This window comes from Miscanthus floridulus, chromosome 19 (assembly GCF_019320115.1).
Source record: "Miscanthus floridulus cultivar M001 chromosome 19, ASM1932011v1, whole genome shotgun sequence".
Lineage (NCBI taxonomy): Eukaryota > Viridiplantae > Streptophyta > Magnoliopsida > Poales > Poaceae > Miscanthus > Miscanthus floridulus.
In genome coordinates this window covers 27,340,756-27,363,548 of record NC_089598.1, presented here as the reverse complement: position 1 = coordinate 27,363,548, position 22,793 = coordinate 27,340,756, and the positions used below count along the sequence as shown (strand labels likewise).

Below are 22,793 nucleotides of genomic sequence, written 5' to 3'. Positions count from 1 at the left end.
AACTCAAAGGATAAATGCATTTTAATTTGGTGTATAGTGTTAGCACACACCTTAGATTTGTTCACAGTATTAGCTTATTTCAGGGGAGAGGGAGGCCTGGGCTTAGCAAAGCAATCTAGATGAAGGGATGGAGATAATTGGAATTGGGGATGGAAGATACTCTAGAACTAGAGAAGAACTACAGAGAGAAGAACCAGAGGAGGAACATAGTCTATGTTGTTTAATTGATCGATTCTCTTTTGATTTGCCATCCGGCCTCTTTTATTTTGCTGGCTTGTTGCCCTTCGATCACATGCCTCTTCCTAACAGCTTAGTCCCAACTGTCAGCATATGGACACATATCCCTAACACATAGTTGTACATTACATTTATGTAGTACTGGTGTACATTAAACCAAATCAACAATTACACCAAACGCTAGCCAAGTGTTGATCACGTGACTCTGCTGCAATTGCGTCCACATGGTTGCAGCCTTTGCACGAGTTGCATTAAAGTGCAGTAGCTCTTGAGAAACCAAGGAGTACGTCGTCCCAAGCTTCATGTCTATAAAATACCATCTGAGTAAGTTATTCATCAGCAAACACCGACGAGACCTGGGTGTTGGGCTTTGCACAATGAAGACAACAATGGGACTGGGAGGTATCTGGAGACTCAAGTACTACACGGTCGCTCTGGTCTCCCCTCTTTTGCAGATGCATTGCTGCTGAGTGTGTGATGGCTCCCCCACAACTTGCGGATACTTCGCCGCTACTCTCTTGCGGATACCTTGCCATTACTCTCTTGCGGATACTTTGCTGCTCTTTGTCATCTTTGGCGGATGCTTTGCCACTGTGCTACTGGTTGTTTGTCTCGTCTCCTCTTGGTGGATACTTTGCCATCGCAGCTTCATCACATGTGTTGGCAACCTGGCGTTGATGTTTTTTCCTCCTGTAGGTTCTGTCGGTTACGTTTGAGGCAGAGGGTCCTCTTCTTACCATCTTCTCTTTCCGTGTTGTATTGGGTCAGTTAGTTGGGTTGCTAGCCACCTCTTTGATGGTGCTTTGTAACTCTGCGCTACGAGGGTTCTCTTGTAGCTATGTCATTGTAATTCTCTTCTTCCTAATTGAAAACGTGCTTAGACATGATTGCGAAAAAAGTACTACACGGTTCTTCCAGCTGGCGGTTTTCACCATGGTTGTTCTCTGTTGAAGCATTTTCGTACCCATGCCTAGGTCCACACAGTAGGCCCTGACAATCGTGGTATCCTTCCGATGTGGGTCAACTAGCATGAACTGGTTGATCAGCAACTTTGATTGACATTGACATGTATTCAACCAGATGCGAAGGTGCTGGTGCTGGCCGATGCAAAACAGTGAGCTGAGCTCGGACCATTGACTTGTGATAATTCGTTCATCATTTGAGACATGTTGCACTACAGCTCAAACAATTTGAATTATATATACTTGTAGTATTGCAGCAAATCTTAACGACCAAACAAGTCTATATCAGGGTACATAACAAGAGCAAAGAAGCCATGTGGTGAGGGCCGCGTGAATGCTTCTATTTAATTTGCTATATTGTGCTCCCAATGCTCCAAATTACCTTGTCACGTAAGCAGATTGGTAATGTGGCAAAATATTTATTGAGGAAATAGAGGGGAAAACAAAGAAATAGTTTCTACATGAGGAGATAAAATCTTCACGTGCATTGAAGCCCAAAGAATTGGTGATGGACGTCGTATTCCCTTAGGGACAAAAGCGAGAATGGAAGTTTTCATATCAGGCTTGTTTTCGTAGTATTGACATCATTTATGACCGTTTTTGGTCATTATCATGTTTTAACTTTTGGTTTCCTAATTTCATTTAGTATCATATTTTAACTTCTAAGCACTAAATGAACTGCAGAGCACAAAATTGGTCGAGAGTTCATGGCCACATTTTCTTGGAGCTGACCGGTCCTAAAAAATACGCATCCCGTTTTTGAAATGACTTGATTTTTAAAAATTTGAGCATGAAATATATTTTTTGTAATACGTAATAAGTATCCTTAAATTATTCATGAAATATATTTTTATAGTAATTAATTTAAAGATACAAATATTAAACTTAAAAAAGATTGACTCATCGAAAAACAAGATGCATTTTCTTTTTAGGACAGAGGGAGTAAATCAATTGGCTTGGATGATGGTTGTACCATGTCAAGCCAGGTGCATTGTATTGCCCAACTTCTCATGTCTTATAAAAACAGACTGGGGTCCCTAATGTTTTCCTAAGTTCCTCATAGCGGATAGTATACTGCTGCCATCTATATAGATTGAAGAAGGGATAGAACAGATTTATTAGCAAGCGCATCCCATTTGACTTTTTTTTCAAAAAAAAAGAAATGTAAATCCAGAGGAATTTGCTTCCACTACACCTATCCGATGAAAATTTTGCAAGCTCACGTGAGAAAAAAAGAAATACTGCTCTAATATACTGCTATCGATCAACTAATCATCACCATCATCTCCTGGAAGTACGCAACAATTAAACTGCACGATCTGGGGCTATATAGGAAGTATCAGAGGTTGAGTATTGAGATGGGAATTTGAATTAAGTGCCTTGTGAACAAAACCGGTGGAAGGAGGTGTAGGCGAAGGATTTTGCGAACAGCCGCAGGAGGAGGCACCGGCGATCGACGATGGGGTCGATCGACCGTGGCATGAGGCGCAAGGAAGGGGGACGAGGACCCCGCTGGAGGAGGCACCGAAGAAGTTGGACGGGGCCACGGCAGAAAGAGACGAACAGAACGCGGCGGGACCCAGAACCATCTCCGCAGATCCACTCCGGGGAATAGAACAGCGGCTAGATAGATCCAGATTGTCCAGCACGGTTCTTTTCGAAGCACAGTTTAGCGACCACAAGGATGGGCTTGACAACGACGGGTATTAAGTTTGGTCGCCGGGCCTTCAGGGCATGGCTTGGGCAGCCGTGATATCTCACCCGACGACCACATATTTAGAGCGGTCGTTAGTTTCAGGTCGTTAACATGAGGTTTTCTTGTAGTGTATACAATTATCCATGTGAGTTGATTCCTGATTTCTCTTGCCATGCCACAAGAATCTTGCACCTACAGTACCATCAAGCACTAGCAGTGCGGATAGTGTTATGCGATAGGATTGGGAAGCATGGGATAATGCAGCAGCACATGAAAGTTGTGCTGAACCCTTGTTCACATGGAGACGTCAGGACTCGGGACTCAGGAGTGTCTCTCCTGCCATTGATCCTACTACTCCTGTCTCCTCCTAACATTTGTCGTCCAAATGACAATCCCACTGAGTTGCACACAACTCCATCTGCAATTCTCCACGCATGTGGATGTGGTTGTATGTCAGGATGGGAAGGAAATAGCATAAACGTAGAGCTCGCAGAGATAAAAACAACTTCATGAATCTATACTAGTATATAGATCTGCATATTGAGAGTTTTAGCAAGGCAGTACATAGTTAGATGCTGCAAGCCACGGTTAATAAACATTTTTTGTTCACTGTAATGATCAATAGTGACAGCATAACGTCATTTCATCAAAAAATAAAATAAAATAGTGACAGTATAATGTTCACTATCTGAGTTCATCGGCGACTCAAATTATTAAAATATATATAATGTATCTAAAGTTTTGTTATTAATAAGTTGTGAAACTCTCCATTCATCGAGGAATTCAGAGGATAAATATATTTCAATTTGGTGCATAGATACCACATACCAGCATCGTTTTATTTACGTTACATTTAGTACTAGTATACATTAAACCAAAGCAACAAAGGAAATGCTGCCTTGTTTATTATACTAGGTAGCGTGCCCGTGCGTTGCTACGAGATAACTAAATCTTTTGTACTAAAAACATACGGATGGCACGATAAGATAACAATACTGTTAAATTAAATACCGACGTCAAAGTGATATTTAATTCAAAAAGCAAAGTTCATGAAATTAACACAGTCACGGAGAGCGCGACATCGCAGGCTCACAAACTCTACTGTATAGACTTTTTCGTGATACGGCTAAGATAATATTTTATATCGGCAGAAAGAATTTTACGATATCCATTTCTTTCATGCGCCAATAAATCCATGAATAAGTTCCACTGTATCTTCACATAATCATGTACACACAGGTTCGAGTATATATGTAAATAGGTCCGTGCTCGTGCGTTGCTACGGGACAGCTAAACTTTTATACTAAAAATACACGGATCGCACGATAAGATAACAATACTGTAAAAGTATATAACCGACGTTAAAGTGACATTTAATCCAAAAAGCTAAGTTCGTAAAATTTACACAGTCACAGAGAGCATGGCATCGCAGGCTCACAAACTCTACTATGTAGATTTTTCCGTGATGTGGCTAAGATCATTTTTTATACCGGCAGCAAGAGATTTCCGATATCCATTTCTTTCGTGCGCCAACAAATCCACGAATAAGTTCCACCACATCTCCATACCATCCTGGACACGGCGCTGGCAAGCGAATTAGCCACAACTTATGTAATTAGTTTTATAATTAGCTCATGTTTAGTACTCCTAATTGATATCTAAAAATTCAATGTGACAGGGATTAAAGTTTAGTCCTGAGATCCAAACACCCCCTAACTCTCGACTCCTGCTGGCTGCTCACTTGCACCACCATGCCTATGTGTCTGCATGTATATACTCTAATGCCAAAACATCTAAGATGGTCTTTAAGGTTGCCATTTGTGTATACTGTAGGATTGGGATGCTTTGCACTGATCCATGAGGGTGTCCATGAGAGTCGAATTTTTTGATGCCATCATGATGTCTAAGCTTACCAATCAGACAGAGACGAACTTGATTGTTAAAATATTTTCAACACTGCTTTCATATACCCTCTCTGTCCTAAAATAGAATTCATTCTCGCTTCCTGAGAAGTCAACTTTTTTTTTAACTTCGACCAATTATAATACAAGTATTTTTTACATGCATGTGGCCTCAGGAGTCGACCAATTGATTATTAAATATTGCACGTATTTTTACAAACCTAGTCAAAGTTGAGAAAGTTTGACCTGCACACATCCCATAACGACTTATATTTTGGGGCAGAGGAAGTATATGCTAATGGGAGTAGTCACCTGGAAGTCGTGATGAATACAACAATACTTTCATATTATATGCTAATTGGAGCACGAAGAAATGCAGGGGAATGGACCTATATACGAATGGTGGGAATATTCGCTTAGAAAATTGTAGAAGGTTCAACAGTCTCACCATGTATAACCTGCACATCTTTTATTTGGCATCACTGATGTTCTCAAGGAGCAACCACTTTTTAATTTCAGGTCAGTACGCTGGAAACACTAAAATTAAGGGCCAACCTCATTGAGTCGTCTTGCTTGATCTTTGCCAATTGTTTTCTTCCATGCATGATTATTGTTTTCTTCCATGCATGTGGCCTCAGATGATCGATTTGTTTCCTTCAAAGCAGACAAGGATTGCAGGGATGACAGTTTCTTTTTCTATCGCACGGGGTATCGCATGGCCGGAAGGAAGGAGTCTTGCTTGATCTTTGCCAATTGTTTCCTTTCATTCATGATTATTGTTTCCTTCCATGCATGTGGTCTCAGGTGATCGATTTGTTTCCTTCAAAGCAGGCGGGGATCGTAGGGATGGCAGTTTCTTTTTCTATCGCACGGGGTATCGCATGGCCGGAAGGAAGGAGTCTTGCTTGATCTTTGCCAATTGTTTCCTTCCATGCATGATTATTGTTTCCTTCCATGCATGTGGCCTCAGGTGATCGATTTGTTTCCTGCAAAGCAGGTGGGGATCGCAGGGATGGCAGTTTCTTTTTCTATCGCGCGGGTTATCGCATGGCCGAAAGGGAGGAGCGACCCCAAAAAAAGTTGCACCAAAAAATAGTCTTACTTTTAGTCTTTTTAGTTGTAGGAGATTAGACAACACCTTTTGGTCTCACGCTAGCACTGCTTTGCCCTTCGACCAAGCTACGGTGTTTAAACTGATACCAATACACAAAGCAGATTCAGTATCCAAATTTATTTACGGTTTTTTTTGAAAAGCCAACGACAAGAGCATGCCGGGCATATATTAATAGAGAAGGATCGGAGCCGAATACAATCAAAAGAAAAGAAAAGAAAACCTCAAACACTCACGAAGGAGACAGCAAGACCACCACAAAAATAAAACAACACCAACAACGAAACCGCCAAAGCAACAACTACTGACGCCACCCTGGAAGCCACAAGAAGCAAGCTTCGTAGAAGGAAAAGGATGGAGTAGGTTTCCATAGCGAGTTCTCCAAGGAGGGGAACGACACCCACAGGTGCCGCAAACGCCGTTCGGAGAACCAAGGTTTTTCAACCTAAACTCCTGAAGGGGCAGAGGCCTCATTGCAATGCCTTCAACAAGGGGGAATGCCGCCAAAGGCGTCACCATTATTGCTGGCCATAGCCGAAGCCTAGGCAGGGCTTTCGCTCGAGAACCCCAAACCCCCTCGACCCAAATCCTGCCACGCCGAGGAAGCTCACAGCTGCGCCAAACCGTAATAAACCACCGCTAGCAGGAGATTGCTGAGGCACTGATGAGGTCACAGGCCTGTGTGACCTATTGCCGCCACGCCGGACTGTAAGGGCTGCCTCCATCCTGCATGACACTGGTCACCACGCGAAGCCCCCACTTGCTCCTGCACCAAGCCAAGGTAGCCGCCAGCCATGTAAATATGACTCATGGCTACAACAGTAGTTGCCTTATATTTATGACCCTTCTAGGATAAAGAGTTCCATTTCAACTCTATCATAACCCCTAATACGACTCAAGTCCCTCTGTAACCAGATTGCACACATATTTGACACATATGTACTGGCAAAACCTTCTACAAAGGAAGTACTCGATTCTACCAGTAGGCGGTTTTCACCGTGTCCATTCTCCACTGAAGCAATTTGACCCCATGCATAGCTCGAGGTCCACACAGTAGGTCCCGACAACCGTGGTCTCCTTCTGATGAGGGGTGACCTTGCATGAACTGGTGAATCAACAACATCGATTGAGATGCATTCAACCATAGGCTGAGTTGATGGTGCTCGCTGCCACAGTACAGTGAGCTCAAATCATTGATCTGTGATAATCAACGCAATTCATATCTTTTGGAACATGCTGCACTACAGCTCAAATAATTGTGAATTATACTTACAGTATTGCACTAAACCTTAATTGCGAAACAATTATGTATCTAAGGATAGAGTAAGAGCAGGGAAGTCGTGTGGCGAGATCAAACCATGTGCAGTGAATGTCTCTATTTGCCATATATTAGGAGTTAGGATACTCCCAATGCTGCACCTAAAATAGTCTATATGTTTATTAGTGTATAGTTATCATACAACATAAGAAGTTTGGTATTGTGGCAACAAATTTATTAAAGAAAGGGAAAACAAAGAAACAATTTCTGTATGAGGAGATGAAGTCTCACATGCATCAAAACCAATAGAAACGATGGATATATATCACATTCGCTACGGTAGCTCGTCTCAACCATACTCCCTAGTCATGAAAGCGAGAATGGAAGATTCCATTTACCGGGACTCATGTGTATTAGTGATATCGTTTGTGATCGTTTTTGGCCAAAATCCCTATGCTCCTATAGCCATGCACGCTTATCCCCCAGGACAAATGCATTGTTGTTCATGAGCTCTTGGTGACTATGGTTCATTGGAAGGGAGCACCAGGCAACGGTGTAGCAGCAAGTGTGCGCACTTGCTCTATTACATATGTGTCCAATACATGTACAATTCGATAACAGATGGATTTGAGTCATGTTAGGGGCTAGGATAGAGTTGAAGTCAAACTCTTTATCCTAGGAGGGTCATACATATGAGGCAACTACTGTTGTAACCATGAGACGACTTGGTGGCTACTTCAGGCGGCGGCAAGAGGCTGTGGGAGTGCTCTAGGATGTCGGTGTAGCTGCTATTTATGGGGAGAAACGCCCACAGTCATACCCCGAGGATGTAGGCATATCACCGAACCTCATTAAAAAACATTGTGCCTCAGTGCACTTGTTGCTTGCGTATTTTCTTCTATGGTGATTATGCTTCCGCAGTTTCATGCACTATGTAAAAAAGCCACATATCCACCACGCTCCCTACAGACGCTAGGACAAACACGCGTCTGTAATATGAGTTTACAGACGCACGTTCTAAACACACGTCTGTAATAAGTCGCCAACCGGGGTTACTGGTCTGGCGGGATCAACATGCGTCTGTAATAAACGTATACTTCAGACGCATGTTTGGAAAGCGTGTCTGTAATTAATGAGTCGCGTCTGTGGTATATGAATAAGGCGCGTCTGTGTTAGAGGTATTTTACGAGAGACGTGCCCCGTCAACGCGCATCACACGTAGAGAGTTCCCGGACCCGAAAATATTATCAAATCCCGTGGACTTCGCAACTCAGGTTCGCGCCCGCCTCCACCCCCTCGATCTATCCCTCGCCCCTCTCCTCTCTTCCTCCGACGCCACTGCCCTGAGCCCCGACCATCTCCCGTCGCCTCCCACTCCTCTCTTCCACCATCGCGGCGACCACCCCCTCCTCCACCGGTGCGGTCACCACCCCCTCCTCCACTACAATACCTCCCCTCCCTTCCCTCAGAAGACGGCGGTAGCTCCCCGTGAAGGGAAGTGACATACTGTGCAGGGAAGTGGCATCCCCCCATGTAAGTTCCAATGTGAGGCTGATGCTTATGGATCAAATAGTGGCCTTCAAAAAGCTCCTTGACCAGCAGTATCATTTATATCTTGCAGGAATCTGATGTCTTCTATGCCTCCTACTGCTCTTGGCTCAAACTCTAACACATGTAAGCTTCACCTATTTTTCTTCTATTTTACCTAGCATTTCTATGCAGTGATGCGATCTTGTATGGATCAAATTGTGGCCTTCTAATGATGCTACAGGCCTATGTAGTGAGGTGACAGTTTCTTCTATTGTGATTTGCATCAGCTATAAGTTAAACGGGACCAGATTTTGGATAGATGTCATACTCTATGACCATTTTGGTTGTTTGTGAATCTAGATGCTTTTAAAGTTACTCAATTTGACTTCTTAGTAATTCTGTCAATGATAATTCTGTCAATGATATACATTGTGTTTCAGCTTTTAGTTGTTTTGAAATAAATTTTAGTGGAATGTTTTGCTTCAGTTGACATCGTTTTGTAGCATTGCATCTTAGAGGAATGATCTGAAGATGGGTAAGGGGAAGATTGCTGCACAGTGCAGGTGAGACCTTCTTTGCTTTAATAATTTTGTTAGTTTGCTTCTCACTTCAGTTGCAAATTGGTTCTCTACAACTGTGAGAGCGTTAATAGTACATTTGTAGCATTGGTCTGCACTTAGCATTTTATTTAATGACACCAAACTGAGAGTACCAAACTGGGAGAACTGTTCATATAGTCTTGGAGCAGCAAAATAGATGAAAGTTAGTAGCAGCAGTTATGACAGACCTTTACTTAGCAGCTACAATAGATAATATCAAAACTCTTTTTCTTAGTATACACTTCGGAAGTCCTTTAGTGTTTATGATAAAAAATATCCAAATTCAAGTTTTGGCATTGTTTGTCTAATTAACTGGAAGCTGGAACAGAAATTGAGAAACACAGCTTGGTTTCCTATGTTTGACTGGGTTGGTGGCAGGACTTTAGAAATTTCATCTACGGGTTTACTTCCAGTTGCATTGCAGGTCAGTGCTTTCCCATTTTCCCTTTGTTGATTTCAGACACTTCCAAATTAACACATGAGGGATTGTTGCCAGGGTATTGATATCATGGAAATGATAGTTGGTATAGATAATGGCATACTGAACTTCACTGTGTGATTACATCACCTATGCAGAATCCAATGACTTGAATATTTCCTTCAAGAAGATTATTAGTTACATGCCTGCAACTTATCTTCTTAGTTCAAGTAGAAAGTAGGTTTACTTGTAGTATATGAGGGACATGTAATGGCTTTTGATATTACTTCATGTATATGAAATTGCTAATTAGCAATTGACTGCTGTATGTAATTTGACTTGTCATGTATGATATATAAGACAATGGCATTGGTTTTTTTCTTTTTTCTTTTTGTTTTTGTAAATCGTTATCACAGACGCATGTTGGTTATGCGCGTCTGCGATAAGTGTTCGTCACAGACGCGTGTAGGTTATGCGCGTCTGTGATAAGGGTCGTCACAGACGCGTCTTTACCTCTACCGTCTGTCTGAAACATAATCACAGACGCGTGTTGGTATACTACAGACGCGTGTTGAGGCGCATCTGTAATAAGACCTTACTACGGACGCGTTATTAGGTCTGTGACGTCTCTAAAGACACGTCTGTGATGTGCTTTTTTTTACATAGTGACGTTCTTTGATTGGTACATCTGTTTGGGCAGGGATGTAGCTAGGGGTAGGTCTATATGGACCACAGGCCACCCTAATATTTTGAATCCAAATGTATTATAGGTATTTATGCAGTACGTTACTTTAAGAAAATTTTAGAGTAAATTGTTATTTCTAAGATCACAGATGCAAAAATACAGGTCCAATAGATCTCCTTTTCAATTTATTTTTGGATCCATATTTTTCTCAATTGAGAAAATCCCTCTCTCAATCCCTAAGAAAGATGAGACCATCTCAACCCACTTTCCCTCTCTCTCTCCATGCCAGTCCACCACGTGCGCATGCGAGACAGTTGCCACCGCGCTGGACCATCGTCCCTAGGTCTGGCGAGCATATACTTCCCATCCCTCCATCAACGAAAGGTCCAGCGCTGGACCATCGTCCCTAGGTCTGAATGAGTCCATCAACATTTAATATATCACAACAGATATTTGAATGGGAGGGTCAAGTGTGGTAGCTGTACGTGTACATTAGGAGGCATTGCATTGGAGAAGGAATGGTTCAGATCAAAGGATGCAACCATTATTGATTTTTTAAGCAGGCGCATTACAAGTTGAAACATGTCAGCACTGGCGCGTTTACAGCCTTTGCTCTATTTCAGCGTCGACTCAGATATCAGCCATTACTCCCTGAGTCCCCTTACTTAAATGTTGGAGGTGTATATATGGGAGATCCCTAGAGGGGCTAGCTACCTGATACAAAAATATTGCATATACCAATGTGTTGTAGAGTGTCACTCTCTCAAATGAAAAAAGGCAGAATTTGATGCAGGGGTAGGAATAGGAGGCGTCGGGAAACACACTGCCATTGCTTCTTGGGGCAGTACTACATATTTCTCTAGTATGTCTACATGTTTCTTGGGACATCTAGGAAGACAGACACCAAATTCTGTCAGACTACCATCTGCTACATTTCTCCTTTCGTGGATGGACTCATTCAGTCATCTAAATGTTGCACGCCATAACGTGTGGTGTTGGCATTGTTGAAATATGAACCGTAACGTGTGGTGTTGGCATTGTTGAAATATGAAGTGAATTGTCCAACTTTATCATCACCTCAAGTTTTTCCCGGTTGAAGTGGTTGATGCATAACACTCAATAAAATAAAATAAAATAAGTATTCGAGCCAGAGGTCTTACATTCAAATTCTAGCTAGCGCAATAAAATAAAATAATTGTTGCTCGCTCCTATTTCACGCATAAGGTTTGATGGAGCCTACACACGAGGGTGAGTATTGAAATATAAAGTGAATTGTCCAACTTTATTATCAACTTAATTAAACCTTTTGATTTAACTGGTTGGTGCACGTAACTCATATGGTATCAGGACTAGAGGTCTCGATTTGAATCCTAGGTAGAGCAATAATTGTTACTTACTCCTATTTCACATCAAGGTTAACTGTCCACCTTCCTTATCAGTAAACTCAATGCAGCCGATATGATTCCTGAGAACATTTTGGTTACTGCTCCTTTACTTGTAGTAAAGTTTTTCAGTTAACAGTCAATTTATCATAACACTGAAAATACCTACAAAAACATACCACTTGTACGACACCTAAATTCCTAAACCAAGATTGAAACCTGTGCCATTTCATTTTCACATCTATCGATATGAGGAGTTATCTATCTTTTATTGTCGTTAAGTTCATTCCTTACTAATCAAATTTGTGCTAAACTTTTAAGAGTCCAGAGCTACTAGTACTATATAGATGCAGTAGTATGTTAATTGTTGTTTCATCAATACTTACATAATGGGTCACCGACAACTATGATAAACTTTGATCAGTTCGATGAAGAAGTATCCCAAATACCATGCATGCGCCTACCCCGGTGCCGGTGGTCAGTAGTCAGTAGATCATGTGGACATTGTTATGGGCTTATAGCTGCTCTCCCATATTCTGGAAATCAGGCCATCATGTGAGGTATTCAGTACGTCTTATTGACAAGTTGACAGGACTGCTTCAACATTCGGTTGAGATGCTGAAACTCATGGCTCTTAATATCCATGTACTAGCCACGTTGTTGCATTTACATACTGCAAAACTAGAGGAGGTAGGTGATCTGTTGCTGTGACCCACACTAGAATGACAACGAGGGCAGCAGATCAATAGGCGCTGCCCCTGGCGGAGATCAATCTCTCCGGGGGCACGCGGTGTGGAAGCGATGTCTATATGCTCTGGATCAGAACTTGAATCGTGATACCATGTATCTCCGAACGTCGTGGGCAGATTATATAGGAGTACATTGCTTAGGGGGCGGACAACCACCCTTGGAGATAAGGCAAGCCAGGATTATAAGATCTTAATTTACCATATCTGGAGATATCCTAATATACTCTATTACTTTGCTCCATTTTGGCATCCACTAGTACACAAAACATCTTTAGTGACGGTACTTTTTATATTTGTACTAGCGCTTTTAGCAACCGCCAGTGTGAAAGGCCAGTAAAAATCAACAAACTTTACTTGCGTCACCTAAGAACCGCCACTATAAATATTTACAATAGCGATTTTCTTAAGAAAATCGCCACTGTAAGTCAATTTACACCCGTGATATTCTTAAGAAAACCAGAAAATCGCCACTGTAAATGATTTTTTAGAAATTGCAAATTGGGCCCCAAAAAGTAGCAATAATTTTTATGTGAGGCCCATGTACACTAGGGAACCACACATGGTCTTTAGTTTTTTTTTATCATTTTTGCAAGAAATACGCGCATATGTGGTTCCCAGGAATCAAACTCAGAACCTCAGTCCTCGCGCGTTACACCTCTTACCACTACACCCCCAAAGTCACTTGTGACTTAAGAGTAGAAATATTCCCTTAGTATGGACTCCACTAGGTTTTGAAATGGAGATTTGGAGCACTAAACGAATTCAAATGGAAAATTTTCAACTATAAAATTTTAGATCTCGTCAAGATCTACATCTTTGCTTTTGATTGTTTTTCCATCCAAGGTCATTTGAGAAATTCAAAAAATATAAATATTAAAATCATTACATTAAAAACATAAGTTCGGAGACCTAAATGATTTCAAATGAAAAAATAGTCAACTACAAAGTTGTAGATCTTTTCGATTGCTACAACTTCTGTTCAGATCATTTCTCCATCCGAGATCATTTGCAAAATTCAAAAAAATTAATTTCAAATTACTTGTAGTGGAGCTAGGTTAAGAGAACCACCCATAGAAATGCATTTTTACTGGTTGTTTTAAGTCTACCGATAGTAGAAATACATGATTTCTACCAGCGTTAGACTAAATAAAATAGCCAGTAAAAATGGATTTACACTGACGGTTCATAGTCATGGGCCCACAATTTCATTTCTACTAGTTTCTATATGAACAATCAGTAAAAAGAATCACAAGCGCCAGCAAAAATCGATTGTGTACTAGTGGTCGACTCATATACCAGCCATGCTCCCCTTAAATGTTGGAGGAGTATATATGGGAGACCCCCCAAGAGGAGCTAGCTACCTGATACCAATGTGTTGTAGAGTGTCACTCTCTAATGGAAAAAAAGGGGAAGGATTTGATGCAGGGTCTAGTGCATATTGTCCGGGTAGGAATAGGAGGCGTTGGGAGACACACCACCAATGGTTCTTGGGGTATTAGCACATATTTCTCTAGTATGTCTAGATTGAGATTGCGATCCAGTCTTGCACCAAGCAGGAGCTACGATTGGAGCGTGAGGCAAGAGAGCGTGAGCTGCCGTTGAAGCGTGAGGCATGGGAACAACAGCTACAAGAGGAGCGCACAGCTAGGCAGAAGGAACATGAGGCCAGGATGCAGGAACAGAATGAACACAATGATGAACGTGCCTACTTCAATAATGTCATCTCGGTCAGTTCGTTCTTTCAATACTTGATGATGAGATTCTGTAACTTGCAGCTAAATCCTAGCACATGACTTGAATTTCATAGCTGTAATTAGGCACTGACTTAACATTTTTATGGTAGTTCAGATGCTTGAAACTAGCTTGCTTGGACAAAATAATTCTACTAGTTTCATCTAACTAGGAGGTTCATATTTTCCTCAAAAAAACTAGGAGGTTCATACAAGGAATTAAATCTGCTAATGAGTTTTTAATGTCATTACACCTGTTGTAATGATTATTTTTCTATCTTTATGCAGGCCATTCAACAACAGCTACATCTGAATCTACCTCCTCGCCCAGTCCCACGACAAATTCAGTTATCAAACTAGGTACAGTACACACTTGATGTAATGTTTACCCAAAAATATATACCATGCCATCTTATGATTTGTTAACACGTTTTTCAGTCCACATCAAAACTGAAGACTAGCTCAAAAATCTGAAGAATACTCGATACCCAATTGTGAAGAATACTCAATACCCAGTTGTGAAGAATACTCAATGAGATCTGTTTTAGTGTGGTTATGACAGTTACTTTCATGTTATTAGTATTCTGAGACAAGTTACTCTAGGACATCTTAATGTCTTCCTTGTGTACTATGCACATTTGACTTATGTACTATGCCCATTTGATTAAGGCATTACTGATATGGACAAATTGGTTAATTCCTTTGATTGGATTTGAGTTTCTCATATGTTCTTTTATGCTTATGGAAGGCTATGAAAAAATAGTATTAAAAAACTTATGGAAGGCAACGAAAAAATAATATTAAAAAAATTGTGCAAATGAGTAGGATAATTAGAGCTTTGTGATTGCATTTGGTGAATCTGATCTCGGAGCTCTAAGTGACCAAAATACTAAGTGATAAAGTGACAAAAAAACATGGAAAATGCAGCCGTTACCGTGATGCAATTGTCCGTTAGCATCTCGTTTCCTAGTGATGATAACCCCACACCGAGTAAACAGAAAGGCATAGGAAACTAGGAAATCTCCGAGCAAACAAATTGAAGCACTCGGTGCCTCCTGCAGTTTCCCGAATAGACGACGCCGATGGTGATTTCCGTGTGTGAACGCTCGGAGAAGTCAGCTCCGTGTGCTTTCAGCACTAGCCCCGAGCGTTCTGGCCACTAGGAGAACCCCACCGATCTGGTAGTCAGCTTGGGTGTTGTGATGACCTCGTTTATTAGACCAAGTTGAAGGCAAAGCTCTGAAATTGGTCTTGTCTGGAACATTGGAATTTATTCATGCGTTTTTCCTATGATATTAGATCGTTTCTCATGAAATTGCAGTACAATTCTTATGAAATTCTTTTGTTCCACCTTGTGTCAAACTCAAATGCACTATGATAATATGGTTCAACGATTGCCTCCTTTGTCTGGTTGCTGCACAAGATTGATCAAGTGGTGCCTTTTTATAACCGTAGAAAGCCGCCTCCTCTAAACGTGAACTAGAAGAGAGGTTGCTTGAGCCAACTCACTTGATTAGAAATCAACTCAGGAAACGTACATACCTAATTAGCCATGGCCTGCCACACCATCTCTGCACAAACTAATGATAAGATTCATACCTAGTAGATACTGTAGGACTCTAGGGCCAAGAAACATTTAGGAATACACACACCAAATTCTGTCAGATTCCTTATGCTACATTTATCCTTTGGTGGACTCATTCAGTCATTTTAATGTTGCACACCATGTTAGAATCCCGAACCGGCGAGAGGAAGAAGATGAACAACACACGCGAACACAGTGGACACACGATGATCTGTTGCTGCAAAGCGGCAGCGTTTCTGATTGTATTGCCATGCTTAAATAAGCTATTACAAGGAAACTAATCAAGATCTTTGAACACAATCACGATCAGTGATCATGCGCCTAAATAGTTACTGGAAAAATATGGTAAGCTAAGATATATGGTAAGCTAATCTAGCACACAAGGATTACAATCAACAATCTCCTCCTAAGTCTTGCTGTGCTTACTATTTACATCAAACATGCCGATCTTTCCGCGAAGCTCCTGAAACCGAACGCGCCCGAGCGCTTTAGTGAGAATGTCGCCCAGTTGTAGTTCAGTACCAACGAACTCGACGTCGATCAGCTTTCTGTCGCAGCACTCCCGGATGAAGTGGAACTTTACATCAATATGCTTATTCCGGTCATGGTGCACAGGATTCTTCATCAACGTGATAGCGGACTTGTTGTCCACCTTAAGCTTGGGTGCGAGGACGGCTCCTCCGACGAGCTCAGCCAGCAACCGTGCTAGCCAAACTGCCTCGCACGCAGCTCCAGCAGCCGCGATGTATTCCGCCTCGCAGGACGACAGCGCAACCACCTTTTGTTTCGCCGACTGCCATGCAATCGGTCCACCGACAAGGAAGAAGATGAGGCTGCTGGTGCTCTTCCGGTCGTTGACGTCTCCGGCCAGGTCACTATCACAGTAGCCCGGCAGCTTGGGAGTGCCTTCATTCTTCCTTCCTGGATGATAGTGCAAGCCCCAATGCATCGTGCCTGCCACGTAGCGGAGAACACGCCTCACGGCGGTGAGGTGCTCTTGCCGTGGTGCCTCCATGAAACGGCTGAGGTAGCCCACCGCGTATGCCAGATCCGGCCTGGAATTGCACAAGTACCTCAAGCTGCCAATGAGGCTGCGGTACTCGGTGGCGTCCACACTTGGCGTCGAGCCTTCCTTCAGCAGCTTCAACCCCATCTCCATGGGCATGGCGCTCGCATTGCAATCTGCCAGCCCAGCCTTCTCGAGGATCTTGGTGGCGTAGGCACTTTGGCGCAGCGTGATCCCATGAGCTCCTTGGGTGACCTCGAGGCCAAGGTAGTAGGAGAGGAGCCCAAGATCGCTCATGCGGAAAGTGCTCAGCATCTGCTTCTTGAACTTCCCCACGACATCTGCATCACCTCCAGTGATGATAAGATCATCGATGTACACACCCATGATCAGGCGCCCTTCTCCTTTGCCACGGATATACATCCCGTGTTTGTCGATGCAGCGCGTGAACCCGAGCGATAGCAGCTCGGCATCAAGCTTCTGGTTCCATGCGCGTGGAGCCTGACGGAGGCCGTAGAGTGCCTTGTGAAGCCGAAGCACCTTGTGCTTGTGCTTGTCGTTGACAAAGCCAGGAGGTTGCTAGACGTAGACTTCCTCCTGGAGCTCTCCATTCAAAAATGCCGACTTGACGTCCATGTGGTGGACGCCCCAGCCGTAGTGCGCTGTGATGGCGAGGAGCAGGCGCACCGACTTCAGTCGAGCGACGGGAGTGAACACCTCTTCGAAATCGATGCCGGGACGTTGCACGTAGCCCTTAGCGACGAGGCGGGCTTTGTACTTGACGATGCTCCCGTTCTCGTCGCGCTTCACTTTGTACACCCATTTCAACCCGATGGCTCGATGTCCGCGCGGAAGTTCGACCAGCGACCATGTTGCATTGTCGTGGATCGACTTCATCTCCTCCTCCATCGTAGCAGCCTAGTTGGGGTCGCCATTGGCTTCTTTCAGCGACCTAGGCTCCTCCACGCTCACGGCATGGCTCACTGCGTGCAGCTCAGTCTCCACGGCGTCGCGGTGTGCCAGTCTGGGTGCTGCATCCATGCCAAGGATGTTGTCCAGCGTCCGGTATCGGTGCTCACCCTCCTCATCATTGGCATCAAGGTTTGGGTCCGTGCTGAGCGGTGTCGCGAACTCGACCTACGTCCCAGCCATCAGTGGCGTGGAGAACGGCGATGCAGGTGGCAGTGAGCTCGGTGCTCCAGGTGACGACGAACACAACATGAACGATGGTGGGGAAACCGGCGAGCGCTGCTCAGGAGATGTCGGCTCTTGAGCCGGCACCTCGACACGTTGGCGCCGTAGTTCGTAGTCGTTCGTGACGGTGAAGGGGTACTCGTTGATGGCGACCGACGCGTCTCCCCAGTCCCAATGCATGCCCTCGTCAAAGGTGGCATCACGGGAGACTTGGACGTGCTCGGTGATGGGGTCGTAGAAGCGGTATGCCTTTGATCCGTTCTGGTAGCCGATGAAGACAACCTTCTGTCCATGATCGTCGAGCTTGCTGAGATGCGGGCGTAGGCGCTTGATGTAGGCGACGCACCCAAACACTCTGAAGAAGTGCACGGGCGGCTTCTTCCCGTACCACGCCTGGTACGGGGTCATCCCGTCGAGCGTGCTGGTGGGCGCCCGGTTGAGGAGGAACACGGTGGTGTGCACCGCCTCGCCCCAGAAGTGGCCCGGCATGCCCCGTGCGTGCAGGATGCTCCTCGCCGTCGCCACGACCATCTGGTTTCGATGTTCCACCACACCATTCTGCTACGGCGCGTATGGAGCCGAATGGTGACGCTGGACGCCCTTGCCTGCACAGTACTCACCAAACTCAACTGAGGTGAACTCACCACCATTGTCGGTGCGGAGCACCTTCAACTTCTTGCCGGTTTCGCGCTCAACGCGTACTTGGAACATCATGATCACCGCCGGTGCATCCGCCTTTGAGCGCAAAAGAGTGAGCCACATATAGCGGCTCATGTCATCGACGAGGAGCAAGAAGTAGGCATTCCTGGCCAGTGTTGATGGCGAGATCGGGCCGCATAGGTCACCATGGACCAGTTCAAGCTCCTCCTGAGCCCGATACTTGGCGGCCTTGGGAAACGGTGTCCTCTTCTGCTTTGCCAGGACACAGTCCTCGTAGACTTGGTCTACGTGGTCGATCACTGGTAGTCCTCGCACCATGTCCGCACGCCTGAGCTTGCGCAACGCCTGGAAGTTGAGGTGGCCATACCGCTCATGCCAGCGCCACGCCACATCGCCGACACGCGCGGTGAGGCACACTGGTGCGGCGATGTTCATGTCAAGGAAGTAGAGCTGGCTCAGTGATCGGTGCACCTTCGCCAGCAGTTGTCGCTCCAGGTCAAAGAGGCACAGTATGCCTGACTCGATGTCGACCTTGAACCCGTCCTCATCCATCTGGCTGAGACTGATGATATTCGTGGTGAGGCGTGGGATGTAGTAGACCCCATCTAGTCAACGGTGTTTGCCGGACTTGCAGGCGAAGAGCACGGTGCCCTTGCCCTGGATGTCGACCACCGATCCGTCCCCAAACTTGACGGTGCCAGTGACGCTGGTGTTCAGCTCGGCGAAGACAGTGCGCGTTCCCGTCATGTGGTTCGTGGCCCCGGTGTCCAGTACCTAGCGGCGAGACGCCACGGCCTCCTTCTCTTCTTCATTGAGGTGGAGGAGCACCTTCGGTTCGATGAGGTGGACATGCGCCTGTGGCTCAACGACGGGTGGTGGTGACCTAGGGTGGCAGCATGACACGGATGGCACGATTACCTCGGCGTTCACGGCGATGTACATCAGCGCGTGCTCATCCTCCTCAGCCTGCGCGACATGTGCCGCGCCCTTCTTCTTCCCGCGGCAATCCTTGGCCCAATGGCCGGACTTGCCACAGTTGTTGCAGAGGGTACCGGGTGGTGGCCTCCCACCACCGGTGTTCCCGGCGCCTGCAATCTGGCCATCATGGCTGTCACGCGTCGAGGATCCCGCACCGCCGCGGCCACGTCCTTGCGGTCGGCATTTCCCGTGGCTGCTGAGGCCACCGCTGCCACCGGAGTTCTCCTGCTCATGGCGCGCTTTACGACAGGCCTCCCAGTCCTCCTCGCATAGCATCAGGCGCCCCATGGCGTCCGTGACCTCCTTGGGCTTGGCGCGCTCCTCGAACACGCGCAGCCATCCAACCACCTCCTCGATGGTGACCTTGTTCAGATCAAGGAACATCTCGAGGGAGACAGCGGCTTGGTTCAGCCTTTCAGGGACCACCTGCAGTAGCTTCTTCACTACCTCAGCATCGGTGATGTTGTCGCCAAGGGAGCGGAGGTTGGTGGCGAGCGCGGTGATGCGGATGCTGAACTCGTTGACACTATCCCCTTCCTTGAAGGAGAGATTGCCGAATTCCCGGCGGAGCTGCTGTGCGCTGGCGTCGCGCGCGTGTTCGTCGCCGATCCGCAAGTTCTTGACCACGTCCCACGCCTCTTTCACCGTGCGCTTGATGGCGAGGGTGCTCCAGAGCTCAGAGGGCACCGAGCGTAGAAGCCCGGCCATCGCCTGTCGATCGTCGTGGTACTCATCTTCGTCGGGGTCCTCGGCGATGCCATGGTGGATGGCGTTCTAGACTCTGAGGGTCTGGAAGTTCACCTCCATGACCAGGGCCCATTCCGGATAGTTTGTCTGGGTCAACATCGGCCATGCGATGTTCGCTGATGGTCGCTCAATGATGCGCTCGACGATGTGTGACCCGGCGTCCCGGTTGCGCGAGCGACGGCTTTGAGAGCGGCCATGGCGACGTGACGGCGATTTCGACGGCTGGACCTTCTTCTCGCCGGAGGCATCACCCGTCAGCAGCTTCTTGGATGGTGACTGCGACATGGCGACGTCGGGACCTGGCTCTGGTACCAAGTGTTAGAATCCTGAACCGGCGAGAGGAAGAAGATGAACAACACACGCGAACACAGTGGACACACGATGATCTGTTGCTGCAAAGCGGCAGCGTTTCTGATTGTATTGCCATGCTTAAATAAGCTATTACAAGGAAACTAATCAAGATCTTTGAACACAATCACGATCAGTGATCATGCGCCTAAATAGTTACTGGAAAAATATGGTAAGCTAAGATATATGGTAAGCTAATCTAGCACACAAGGATTACAATCAACACACCATACGTGGGATGTTGGTATTGTTGAAATATTAAGTAAATTGCCCACCATTATCATCAATTTATTTTTTTGGTTGAACTGCTTGATGCATCAAACTCAATATTGGTATCAAGGCCAGAAGGCACATCAAATCCTAGCTTGCTAGCACAATTAAATAAAATAATTGTTGCTCGCTTTTATTCCACATCTAACGCCTGATGTAGCCTACACATCAGGGGGAGTGTTGAAATGTAACGTGAATTGTCCACCTTCATCATCAGCTTGAACTTTTTGGTTGGACTAGTTGATGCATGTAACTCAATATGGTCAGCATCAGTTGTAGCTAGCTTGTGTTAGATATTTGGTTGAATTAGCTTGAGTTATCTATCTTTTGTTGTCGTTAAGTTCGTTCCTTACCAATCAAATTTGTGCTAAACTTTAAGAGTCCAGAGCTACACATACTATGTAGATGCAGTAATTTGTTAATTGTCAATACTTAGATAATGGGTCACTGACAACTACGATGAACTTTCACCAAATCCATGAATAAGTATCCCAATTCCCAAGTACCACGCGCCTTCATTCCCGAGTGTTCAGTAGATCATGTGGGCGTTGTTATGGACTTATAGCTGCTACCCTATATTCATCAGGCAATCAGGTCCATCACGTCAGGTGTTCACTACATCTTATTAACAAGTTGGCAGGACTGCTTAAGCATTCGGTTGAGATGCTGAAACTCATGGCTCTTAATATCCATGTACAAGCCATGTGGTTGCCTTTACATATTGCGGAACTAAAGCGCTATACACATTCTTGATTATAAGAGGAAGACCCGAAGGAGAAAAGAGTCATACTTGAATAGTGGCAACCTATATGAAGGAAAGAAGAGATTACTAGTTTGATCTTTTTTTTTGCCAAGGAGTACTAGCTAACTTAAAAGTTTATCTGGTATTACTAAGACCTGTTTGGATCCCTACAACTAATAGTTAGCTGCTAAAAATTAGCTGATGTCTTATTTGGATCCTCAACTAATAAGTCCAACTAATGTCTTACCTACCACCCAGCTAATAATTAACTATTAGCTGGTTATTTCTGGCTAACACTACTAATAGTTAGGTGGGTGGATCCAAACATTGCCCCCCTAATGACCACATATAGTTCCATACTGTGTGTTAGGATTGAGAGGTTACCAGGAAATGCATGAACACCGATAGTGAAAACCCCTCCCGAGTCCCGACATGCCCAAAAATAACATCTATAGGGAATATATACTCCGGTAACAACACCACTTGATTATTCTGTGGTAATTTCTCAGCCAAAAAAAAACTAGATACACCATTGGAGTTACAGTAGGGGCACCACTTCAATGCACTAGATCATCCAGGAAATCTGCTAACAATACCACTTCAAGATGCTTTAGTAAGATATGCCATTTCTGCAAAAAGGATGGAATTTTGTGAACATCTCCTTAGAAGGTTTTGGAAATTTCTCTTCTATCCCAATTTTAACAAAGGATAACTTAGCTAAGAGGAATTGGCATGGGAGTCAAAAGTGTTGTTTCTGCAATTGCAATGAAACAATTAAACACCTTTTCTTTGATTCCCAACATGCTAAGACTATATCACGTATAGTCCACATAGCTACTGGGTTAACCCCTCCTAGGTCTATAACTCATATGCTTAGGAATTGGTTAACGAAAGCTGATCTTAGTGGGTGTCGCTGCTCTTCTCTGGGCTATCTGGTGTACACGTATGAAATGATGTTGTTTTCAAAAAGAAACACATTGTTGCTGTGTGAGTATGCAAAGGAAA

At 44.7% G+C, this 22,793-nt stretch overlaps 2 protein-coding genes across 2 annotated transcripts; both read right to left on the bottom strand.

Moving 5' to 3' along the window:
* Window positions 1-16,249: 16,249 nt before the first annotated feature.
* On the bottom strand, window positions 16,250-17,272 carry LOC136525777 (uncharacterized mitochondrial protein AtMg00810-like). Its single transcript, XM_066518649.1, has one exon. The coding sequence runs from the start codon at window positions 17,270-17,272 to the stop codon at window positions 16,250-16,252; it is 1,023 nt and encodes a 340-aa protein (XP_066374746.1).
* A 2,205-nt stretch (window positions 17,273-19,477) lies between these two features.
* Window positions 19,478-20,389, bottom strand: LOC136525776 (uncharacterized). Its single transcript, XM_066518648.1, has one exon. The coding sequence runs from the start codon at window positions 20,387-20,389 to the stop codon at window positions 19,478-19,480; it is 912 nt and encodes a 303-aa protein (XP_066374745.1).
* Window positions 20,390-22,793: the final 2,404 nt, after the last annotated feature.